Source organism: Arachis stenosperma, chromosome 5 (assembly GCF_014773155.1).
Source record: "Arachis stenosperma cultivar V10309 chromosome 5, arast.V10309.gnm1.PFL2, whole genome shotgun sequence".
NCBI lineage: Eukaryota > Viridiplantae > Streptophyta > Magnoliopsida > Fabales > Fabaceae > Arachis > Arachis stenosperma.
The window spans coordinates 4,088,108-4,099,577 of record NC_080381.1 but is presented as its reverse complement, the minus strand read 5'-3'; the positions used below and the strand labels follow the sequence as shown (position 1 = coordinate 4,099,577).

The following is an 11,470-nucleotide window of genomic DNA, read 5'->3' as shown; positions in this document are numbered from 1 at the left end:
TGTGAGTTTCATGCTATTTGGAGAGGGCTTGTTATGGCTTGGGATTGCGAGTGCAAATAGGTCATATGTGAAACTGATAATCTTGATTCTTCTTGTTTCGCGAGGTACAACCAGCATGATTAGGAATGACTATGATCTGCTTGACAAAATCAAGGAGATGCTCCAGCACAATTGGACAGCTACTTTAGTGTTCATCCAGCGAACAACAAACAATAAACAGAGCTGCTGATTTAATGGCTAAGACTGCTGTTTTAAACAAACAGTTGTATCTAAAGTGGTTACTGACTCCTAATAATTTAGACATTATTATTAGAGAGAAATACTACTCTTTTTTCTTAGATTTTTTTTTCTTTGTGTTATGTCCGGTCACCAAAAAAAATGCCAGCTGCATAATGTGAAGAAAAGAAACAAGAAAGGTTCCAATAGTGCAATTCCCACAACCGAGGATAATAATGATGGATGGCCCAAAGCACATGTGAAATTATTACTAGAACTAGAATCTTATAGTAGATCCTATAAGAGATTCATGTGACCTATGATTAATGCATGGCTTCAAGACTTTCAAATAGTGATAGGTTTTATGTGGTGGTATGTATATATGCCATTGCTTCAGGTTCAAACAAATAATTCTTCCTACATTTGTTAGCTTTTGGAATATACTTCTTTTGTAAAATGAATTTGCCTGTAAAGTGAAAAAAAAAAGACAAAAAAAAAGGTAGAGCATTTGATTTCATTCATAATTGAAATTATTATATTGACCTAAAAATGGTGAAATTAAAGGAAGCATGTAAATAATAGTTGATAGTTACAATTTTATTGCTAGATTTTTTGTTGGATTAATTTGACATTATTCTTAACATTTAAATGAAAAGTAAATTACTATTTTTATCTATAAAAATTTAAAATATTAATAAATTTATTTATAAAAAAATAAAATAAAATTTATACTAATAAAAAATAGTTGTTATATAACAAACGTATTAAAACATTAATTTTATTGGGAGGTAGATATGTTATTAACTATAAAATTTTATAGGTAGAAGTAATATTATTCACCTTTTATCAAGTTCTTGGTGTTGGTTAACCTGCCTCTAGTAATCACTATGTATCATCACTCTTCAATAATTCAACCATGTGATCACTAATTCAATGGAACATCATTATTTCAATAATAGATCTATCACACCGACAGCTTTATTTTTAATTGTGTAATTAGATTTTTAAAGGGATTTGAAGTGAATTGCAACTAAATTATACAATCTATCTAATAATAATAAAGTTTTTTTACTACATTATTTCAACATTTTGGGAGGTTAATATAGACTATGAAACCCAACAAAAAACGATCTTTAGCTCATAATAATAACTAATAAAATAAATTTCTGGTGATTTAAATAGTTAACAAGCATGATTAATGTGACAAAATGACTTCAAAGCCCAAATGGGTTGGTGAAGGAACTCAATTATTTCTTGATGTAGGCCATTCAACCCATGTCTATAGTACAATAATATAGGCACATAGCAACAAAAACGTGGTTTGATTTTGACTTGGCAATAATTATACTAAGAATTCATTGGCTAGCGACAAACTCTTAGATGGAGTTTCAATCTGCGACGGATTAATCATTGACCTGTTGGGTGAGGGATATCGTGGGAAACCAAAAAAAAATTATACTAAGAAAACCAACTTGAGTTGGTCTAGTGGTTAGCTTACTAGTCTGCTTAAATAAGTGTCAGGAGTTTGAATCTCGTCTTATGTATGCAGTAGTTGACAAACCTTTGAATGGAACCAGATTCGCGAAGGATTAGTTACAAAGAACATTAAAAATGATTAACATAATTGGTAATTAATAACCTTTCATTGGATATAAGTAAGTTCGATTTTAATTTTCAATTTTCAACAATAAAATTATAGGTACTTAATATTTGAAGACCAATCAAAACTCTTGTGGTAATAAGAACGAAAAAAAAAAGAGAAAGAGAAAAAGAAATTGGACCAACTAACTAACGTTCATTGCATATTAAAAGTTGTCTGTTTAATACTATAAAAGTGCAAGTATAAAGAATGTGAAATTTGCACTAGCTTGACCATAGTAAAAAAAAAAAAAATTGGCATTACAGTTAGAAATTGATTCTTTTCTGACACTAACAGAAAACAGGATCAGCTGAAAATGGAATAAGAGTTTTCAATTATCAGTTGCTGCTTATAAACCTTATACTATATCAAGTTCCAAGTTCACCGTACTTGAATTTTGAATATTTGGAGCTAGGAAAACAATAAAGGTTGGTACTTTAATGGTTTAAACCCCACCCCCCTTTTCTTTGTTGCATTCTCGTGCTGGAACTGAAAATTGGGTTCATTTTTCAGTGAAGAGTGAACCACATTCTTAATTTATAATCTTCTAGTACCCTTTATTCCTTGAATTAAGCAAAGCAACTTAGATATATGATCCGTTTCTTTGTTTTGAAATATCTGCAGTGAGCTAAGTTATACCAATTACATGGCTACTCAAATTGGTGGTTCACTTGTTTGTGGAGTTGCTATTGAAGGGGTTGTGAAAAGAACAAAACTCAACAATGAGGTTGGGAAGTGTAATTTCCATTTTAGAATAGCAACAGAAAGAAGGGCTTGGAATTCCATCGGGATTCTTCACAAGAAAGTGGTTTCTTTTGACAATTTTGTGAGGCACTGTGGTTTGGTTGCTAATGAACCCATTTCTGATGTTGGGTTGAGTCATTTTGATGTGCATAATGATGATGATGATGATAGTGCATTATCAGAAAATGGCATCTTGATCAACAAGAAGAATTTGTATGATTCCGACACTCTTTTACTCAAATTAGCATACTTTGTCAATTAATCATGAGTCCTTTTGTTCTTGAATGCTAATCAGGTACGATGTAATGAATATTATGCTTATATATGTGATTTTTGGCTTTCTTTTTTTCAATTCACAGTGTGTTTGATGGGGTAAATTTAGAAAACAAACCTAAAGTTCCAAGTGTACAAACTGAGCTTATAATGCTTTCTATACCTGCAATTGCTGGACAAGCAATTGAGCCCTTAGCGCAATTGATGGAGACTGCTTACATTGGCAGATTGGGTAAGTTGATTGATCTTTGGTAATGTTGATGGTTTTGAAAAACTTGCATTATGCTGATTTTTCATTCTTATGTTATGGTATGCATAAATTTACTTTTTAGTTACTAATGAATTGATCTTTTTGCATGGTGATTATTTGAATAGGAGTATTGGAGTTGGCATCTGCTGGTGTTTCCATGTCAATTTTTAACATAGTATCAAAGGTTTTCAACATTCCTCTCCTTAGTGTGGCAACTTCTTTTGTAGCAGAAGAAATTGCAGCCAATCCAATCAATAATGAAGGTCCCCATGATCAAGCTAAAAGAATGTTTCTACCATCTGTTTCTACTGCCTTAGTCTTAGCAGCAGGAATTGGTATGATTGAGGCTTTGGCTATGTTCTTTGGATCTAGATTGTTCCTCATCATGGTTGGAATATCATCAGTGAGTTAAACCTTGCATCACAAACTTCTAAATTCTTATGTACAATCCCTCTTCCTTATCCTTGTTATTTCATTTTTTGGTCCATTTCCATTATCTGATGTTGCTGTCCTAATGTTTTTCTGCATAGGACTCACCAATGCGGATTCTATCAGAGCGATTTTTGTCACTTAGAGCCATCGGTGCTCCGGCCGTGGTCATTTCTCTGGCTGTGCAAGGAATATTTAGGGGATTTAAAGACACTAGGACCCCTGTACAATGTTTAGGCAAGTACTTCATTACACTTTTTGAAACAGACACTGATAGACATTTAATAAGGTTTATGTCACATTGATCACACTGTAATGGTTTTTACATTACTTGAACTTTTGCAGGTTTTGGCAATTTGGCTGCAGTGTTTTTGTTTCCTGTACTTATTTATAATTTTAACATGGGTGTGGCTGGAGCTGCCTTGTCCACTGTCATATCTCAGTATGAGCTCTTATGTTTGTTCTTCCTATTGCATCTTTTCAATACAGTAACATAGGATCAATCAAATTAATAGACTCTGTATTGATATTATTTCAGGTACATTGTGGCCACTTTGATGATATGGAGTCTCAGTAAAAGGACTAAACTGTCAATCCCAAATATTAGAAGCCTACCTTTTGGTGGATACTTGAGATCTGGTGAGTATCTTCTTTATCTGATTTGACATTAATTCAGTGGTTACACTTGTAAGTTTGATTCAAGCTATTGATAAAAATCATGGTTTTATTGCTTTGGTAGGTGCCATTTAAGGAATAACATATCTCTATGGCTAGTCAAGAGTACTTACTTTGTTGTTTCAAGTTAACTTCCATGTGTCTTTGAATAACATAGGAACTATCTAATCCATGTATAAGAATTAGATATGACATTTCTGATTTAATTTTGTAGCTTTTGCATGTTTATGCATCTTCTGTTTCGAATGCTAAATACTTGAGAAACTAGAGGAGTGCCTTGAGGGAAGTTTTTTCAATTTATTGCCAGGTGGTTTTCTTCTTGGAAGAACTTTAGCTTCTGTAATGACAATAACTTTGAGCACAACAATGGCTGCACGTCTCGGACCCTTAGCCACGGCAGCACATCAGATATGTTTGCAAGTATGGTTATCTGTATCACTTCTTGTAGATGCACAGGGAGCAGCTGGTCAGGTACACTAATCTCTCTTCATAAACATTAGAATCTCTTAGTCTTCATGTCAAAATTTCACAAATATTAGATGACAGGATCATTGGAATATTAATATGAGAAGATCTATTCAAATTTTAATGTTCTCATCCCCTTTGACTTCGTACAATTGACCAATGGAGTTATATTACTGAATAGGCTCTTGTTGCAAGTTTCTTGGCCAAGGGTGACTACAATACTGTAAAAGAAGTAACTTACTTCGCTTTAAAGGTTGTCCATCTCATTCTTTGTGTTAAATTATCATATACTTTGCCCCTAGTATTCATATTTCTAATTTGATTTTATGTATTCTCAGATTGGAGTACTCACTGGAGTCATGTTAGCTATAATTTTGGGTACCTCTTTTGGTTCTCTAGCAACCCTTTTCACTCAAGACATTGAAGTCTTAGGTATTGTTAAATCTGGTCTACTGGTAAGAAACTAAGAATACTTACCTGCATTTCCTTCTGTTAATTATTTTCATTAGGTAAATTACATTGATCTAGTATATGCTAATTTCTGGAGGTTTGATACTCAATATCATTGTATTTTAAAAGAGGTTGGTATATGCATGATAATCAAGAATGTTATATGTAATATCGCCTCATCTTAAAATAAACTAGTGTAATTTAATTAGTACTTATATATCATATGCAAGACCTTAATTATATGATAAATACTTGCACAGTTTGTCAGTGCTAGCCAACCTTTAACTGCTTTGGCTTATATCTTTGATGGACTGCATTATGGAGTTTCAGACTTCTCCTTTGCTGCTTATTCTATGGTAAGTAAGTGGTAATGTCCATAACTTTTTTTTTAGCCTAAAAGCATAGAATAGTTTCTTTAATGGATAATCTATCAAAAAAAGTACCTGATTTTTGGATACGTAGCAAAAAAATTCTCACTCTTAAAACGATAAATGAGATAAAAATAACTAAAAATAATATTTTTTTAAAGTGAGAAACAACTTTTAAATTTGAAACACTATTCATGTATTTAATCCAAAATTTTGTAAGAATATTTGAATAACGATGTCGAAAGTATATACAAAATATGGAATAAAAATTCAACCTCTAAATTTTTTTTTTGAAAGTATTCTTGGTCATTGATAAAGAAAATTATAAAAAAATATATACTTAACGTAAAATCACTCAATTTTAAGAATTAAACTACTTTATTTTTTTCATGATATTTATAAAAAATTGTATCAGAATCTAATTTTTAAAAATATATTTAACTTTAAGTATTTTTATCGTATTTTAAAATATTCTAGGGATATTTTTGTTGAAAAGGTCATTATTGTTTTACTCTTCTGAAATTTATTTTGATACTTTTGTAAATAATCTAAACAGATGTTAGTAGGTGCAATCTCTTCTACATTCTTGCTTTTAGCTCCTTCAGTCATTGGTATACAAGGAATCTGGTATGGTTTAGCTCTTTTCATGGGCCTCCGGACAATTGCCGGAATTATGAGGTGAATTAAACAATAACATTGCTCAATTCTACAATAACTGATCATTTTTATGTTTATAGTTTTATAGTTTATACAGATAAATTGATTTGAGAATATACCAAAAAGGTGAAAGTAAGGGATAAAAAGAGAAAAAAAAAAAGAAAAAAAGTAAAGCTATCTAACAAACTAGAGAATGAAGTTAACTTTCAAGTATCAATAATTCCATATACAACTTTACTTTGTTGTTCAGATTATTATCAAAAGATGGACCATGGTGGTTCTTGCAACTAGACAACCACGAATTGAAGGTGGGTTAATAAAAGAGGACTTTTTTTTATGTGTGGTATTCTTTTACATTTTTTGTAATGTCGTGCTCATATTTTCTCTCCTTTTACTTTTTAATGTCACACAATAATTTTAGTCGGTGTAGTAGCAGGAGTCAGAAGAACAATTGGACATGTGAAATTTTTAAATTACGGTAAATGATAAATTGATAATCTCTAGCAAAGCTCACATGTTTTTCAGGAGAAGAGAATAAAAAAAGTAAATGGCTAGAGATGTTGGATTTTTTGTTGGACTTTGTAATTATGGAACTTTCTTTTTATCGGCCACAAGATCATGCCTTTGTTAGAGAGTTTGGAATTGTAATTGCTATTGTTATTTAATTGTATTATAATTTTGGGAATGGTTTAGAGTTATTTTAAAAATTTTAATACATTTAATGTTTAAAGATGTGTATTCCATTCTTATTTAATATATTTATTATATTAAAAATATGTATTACATTTTCATTTTATGTTTTAGTGAGAATACCGTACTCATATATATATATATATATAACTTTTTAAGTTTTTTTCTAATATTTTCTTTTATGATAAATAATAGTTACTTTTTTTTAATTATTTTTATAATATCGTTCTCTTTGGATCTTTTCTGTTACTTTTTTTTTAATCCCATATTATATTATATTAATATTACCAAACAAATGTTAGAAAAAGAAAAAAAATATTTTGGTTTTAAAATAATAATAGAAATTAGAAAGGAGTCATACTATTATATACAAAATAATATTATAAATTAATTCTAACCTATTAAATTAAATTCACTTAATTATCTATATTAAATAATAATTAATATAAACATATGTAAATAATTAATATCAATACTAATCTTTTATAAATTAGTGATTATGATAGTAATTTTTTATTTGAGATGTCTCTTAAAAAACCAAATTCCTTTGTATAATAATGAGTGAATTACCAATGTGGTCATGTTTTTATACTTGACGGATATTGTCATTTTTGACGGAAAAAAGAGACCTTTGGCATCTCTATTTTTTATTTATCTTTGTGAGATAATTATATTCTATCTTTATGTGAGCTTTTTGTTCGTCAAGCACTAACAAAAATTGCTAATGAACATGTTGAGTTATTGAAGTGGTGGATATTACGTGTCAATGTGAATGGTTAATAAAGATCGTGAATTATTTATAAAATCGGTTAAAAATTTATTTGTTAGGATTTTATTTGTATTAAAAAATTTTGATATAATATTTTTTTAAATTAATTTCTTATTTATTATATTAATCAATTTTTAAATAAATTTTTAAATGTATAGTATAATAAGTACAAATTAATTAATAAATTATTTAAATTAAAAATATTATTTATTATGAAATAAAGTAAATAATTTTTAATAAAATGTTGTCCTTTTTTTAAACTAAATTAATAATTACACTTAATATCTTTACATTAAAATAAACTGCTATATATATAAAAGAAGCCCTTGATAACTCAACCTATTAATAACATAATTAATCTATTAATATTATATATTATCAAAAGTTTAAAAAAGATCAATGAAAATTTAATAATATAAAAAATAATATAAATTAATTAAATTTTTTGTATATTAAAATTCGATTGCTTGCATAGTATAACTAATAATTAGGAAATTATGACTTATAATAAACTTCCAGAATTGTTTTTATATAGCCATATATAATTATTTAGATTGAATATCTGAACAATAAAAATTTAATTTAAAAAAAATATATCAATTTTTTTAGGATAAATAATTTTTGACAATATATAATATTGTATCATAAATCATCACTCTTTAATTATTAGTTACACTATTCAAGCAATTGAATTTTATAAAAAAAATTAATTAATCTCTCTTATTCTTTATATTACTAAATCTTCATTGATGTCTGACTTATGATTATATATGTATTTTATTTTATTTAATATTAATAGTCAGTTGTTATTTATTTTAATTTAAAAATATCAAATATAATTATTAATTAAAAAATATTAAAAAAATAATTTAAAAATATTATATCAAAATTTTTTTATGAAAAATAAATTCTTAACAGATGAACTCTTAATTAACGGTGAAATGACGTTATTTGTCCAAGGGAACAGAAATAAATAAACTCTTTACTAATTTAAATTTAAAAACAAATAAATTTATGTTGGTACTTAATATCTACCTTGTCAGATAATGTGTCAACAACTTTTATTAGTGCTTAATAGCAAAATTTATAAAAATGTTACCTTATGTTACAAAAACTAAAAATAGAAGTTTAAGTAGATTATTTTGGAGTGATTGTCCTTGATAGAAAAAAATAAAGATCGAATTAGTAGTTTCTTCTGTAATAAATTAATAAGATGATTGAGAATTTATATTAATTTACTGTAAAATCATTATATTTAAATTTTTTTTAGAAGTAGATTTGTCTTTAGAGATAAACTTAAATAGACCTATCTCTGAATTATGAGTATAATTATTCATTTTATTCTTGAGATTGTGAATAGAAATAAATAGACTTCTTACTAATTTAAATTTAGAAATAAATAAATCTCGGTCATTTTTAATTCTTCACATTGGTAAAATTTACAAAAATATATATTGTCTCGCAAAAATAAAAATAAAAATTTAAATAGTTTTTTTTTATCAAAAACGATTGTCTAATCAAAATGATTGAGAATTTATATTATTTTATTATAAAATCAATATTTTTAAATTTTTTACCTAGAAATAGGAATCTCTAAGTTAAGAATATGATTATTCATTTCTATTTTCATACAAAAGAAATTCCATTTTATTCTTATCACAATATTACTCATATTGCCATTCAGTAAAAATAAGGCTTCCAGTAGATTAAAATACATCCGTCCGATTATAAATCAAACAGTGCCAAATTATCCAACACATATCTAACTATTGGATCTCATGGTTGTTATTTATCCAGCGCATAATGAAATGGAAGGTGAAGATTAAACGTATAATGTAATAGGCATCTATACCTAATAAAAAAGGACCTGCTATTATACATCTCTTCTCCATTCTCAAAAAGTCTTTCATGCGTCGCCATGACTAAAATTTGTACGTACTGAAACTGACCGTCTGCAATAATGTGTGCCTAATCTTTGTAGTACATCAGTGTCTTTTATTCCTTTCTCTCCTTATTTTATACACCAGAGCAAATTAACAGTTATGTTTTACAATTTTATTTATCAAGATATATATAATAAAAAAATAATAAATATAAAATTAATTAAAATAATACATATTTAATATTTTAATTAAAATTAATACCTTAGTGAGTACTCAGAAGAGTATTTAAAAATATTTTAATTAAAATTAATTTAATTAATTAGTATATAAAATCATATATAAAATATATTAAAATAATTTGAATGACGTTGAACCTAATGGAGGGTGAAGATTAAACGTATAATGTAATAGACATCTGCTATTTTTTCGTATCACAATTAATTATCGAATAAGATAAAGACTCATGTGTTAAAGACTTTTACTAATGATATTATTTAAAAAATAAGTCTATAAGATGGCTATAATTAATTGTTTTATGTAGTAGTAATATTTAAAAAAATTGGCTAAAAATATAATATTAAGTTATTAGATTATTGATTAAAAATATTAATTAATATAAATTAAAATTATTTTTTTATATTTAATAATTTGATGAATAAATAAATTATTGTTTAATTAAGTGTCTTAAAATAATAAAAAAATTAATATTTTTTTCTAAAATTTTATCCTTTTTTTACTTTTTTTTTTCTATTTCTATTGCTACATTTTTTTCCCTCCTTTCTTCTTTCTTGCTCTGTTACTCTTATTCTTTTATTTCTTTCTTTCCTTTTTTTGTTTTTAATATGTTCTTAATATTTATTTAGAATTTTTATATATCAATTCTAAATATTTTCTTTCTTCTAGAAGAATTGTACTTATTATAATAAGACTTAGTTATAATAATATTTATCTTTATAATTTTATTTTCACTATTTTTACTTTATAAAACTATAGATAACATGTCAAAAATCATATTAAAATTGAGAAGTGATAAAGTGAATACCAATACATATAGGATAATTTAATATTTTGGTTCCCATTGGTCCATAAATTGTGTACGGACGTGAGCTTAACTGGCGGAGTTGCCTTCCTTACATATCTACACTCACAGATATAACTTCGTAAATCTAGCTACTTCTAGATGTTTCCATTAATAATGCAAAAACTCTGCCAGTAAGAAAGGAAGAAAGAAAAGAAATGGATCGCAGAACAGAGGAAGAAGAAGGAGAACAACAAAATTTGGGAGAAGGAGTGCATGACGAGAAGAGGAGAAAGCAGAAGATAACAATAAGGTTGGTTTATGCTGATGGATCAAGTAGATGGAATTCGTCTTCTAGTTGTACTACTTTGTCTTACTGTTGTCAAGCAGATGAATGCCTAGCAGACTTGCAAGCTGCTAAGAGGTACAATCGCCGTCACAAGGTTTGCGAGCGACATGCTAAAGCTCCGGTTGTCTTAGTTTCTGGCACTCGGCAAAGATTCTGCCAACAGTGTAGCAAGTATGTCATCTCTTATATATTATTCTTAATCCTATATTTGATATTGGCGCATGTGTACTGTGTACTCGCTGTTTGTTAGATTGAATGGCATATATGCAGATTTCATGAGCTAGCCCTGTTTGATGACAACAAAAGGAGCTGCAGAGAAAGATTGGCCAGTCACAATGAGCGTAGAAGAAAAGCTCAAGCTCATCATGCAGACCTTCAACCCCAACCAGAGAGCGATATTAATTAAGTTAGTACAAACTTTGTTTGGAAGGCAAAAAAAGATGATGATGTTCAAACTATTGATAATGATACATTTTTTATAAGAAGTAAAATGCCTTCTTTTGTATGTTAAGAATGATGAATGCCAGAAAAAATAAATGCGCCCTCTGTAATGATTAATGAATCTCTGTATGTAAGCACAAGGATGACCTTGTTT

General features: G+C 27.9%; 2 protein-coding genes across 4 annotated transcripts; both read left to right on the top strand.

Moving 5' to 3' along the window:
- Nucleotides 1-2,067: 2,067 nt before the first annotated feature.
- On the top strand, nucleotides 2,068-6,851 carry LOC130979423 (protein DETOXIFICATION 45, chloroplastic-like). Of its 3 annotated transcripts, none has more exons than XM_057902867.1 (14): nucleotides 2,068-2,283; nucleotides 2,480-2,812; nucleotides 2,959-3,104; nucleotides 3,248-3,525; nucleotides 3,653-3,788; nucleotides 3,897-3,993; nucleotides 4,090-4,190; nucleotides 4,534-4,697; nucleotides 4,873-4,944; nucleotides 5,030-5,146; nucleotides 5,402-5,497; nucleotides 6,066-6,187; nucleotides 6,417-6,474; nucleotides 6,692-6,851. In XM_057902867.1, exons 2-14 carry the CDS (start codon nucleotides 2,502-2,504, stop codon nucleotides 6,719-6,721), a joined length of 1,728 nt encoding a protein of 575 aa, XP_057758850.1. In that variant the 5' UTR covers nucleotides 2,068-2,283; nucleotides 2,480-2,501; the 3' UTR covers nucleotides 6,722-6,851. The 3 variants fall into 3 exon arrangements, 2 of the variants coding, with proteins under 2 accessions (XP_057758850.1, XP_057758851.1); XM_057902868.1 differs by having other exon boundaries at nucleotides 6,588-6,851; XR_009086644.1 differs by lacking the exon at nucleotides 6,692-6,851 and having other exon boundaries at nucleotides 5,030-5,123.
- Nucleotides 6,852-10,735: 3,884 nt separating this feature from the next.
- LOC130979244 (squamosa promoter-binding-like protein 3) lies at nucleotides 10,736-11,412 on the top strand. Its single transcript, XM_057902631.1, has 2 exons — nucleotides 10,736-11,046; nucleotides 11,146-11,412. The coding sequence occupies exons 1-2, from the start codon at nucleotides 10,745-10,747 to the stop codon at nucleotides 11,279-11,281; spliced, it is 438 nt and encodes a 145-aa protein (XP_057758614.1). The 5' UTR covers nucleotides 10,736-10,744; the 3' UTR covers nucleotides 11,282-11,412.
- The last annotated feature ends 58 nt before the right edge of the window (nucleotides 11,413-11,470 follow it).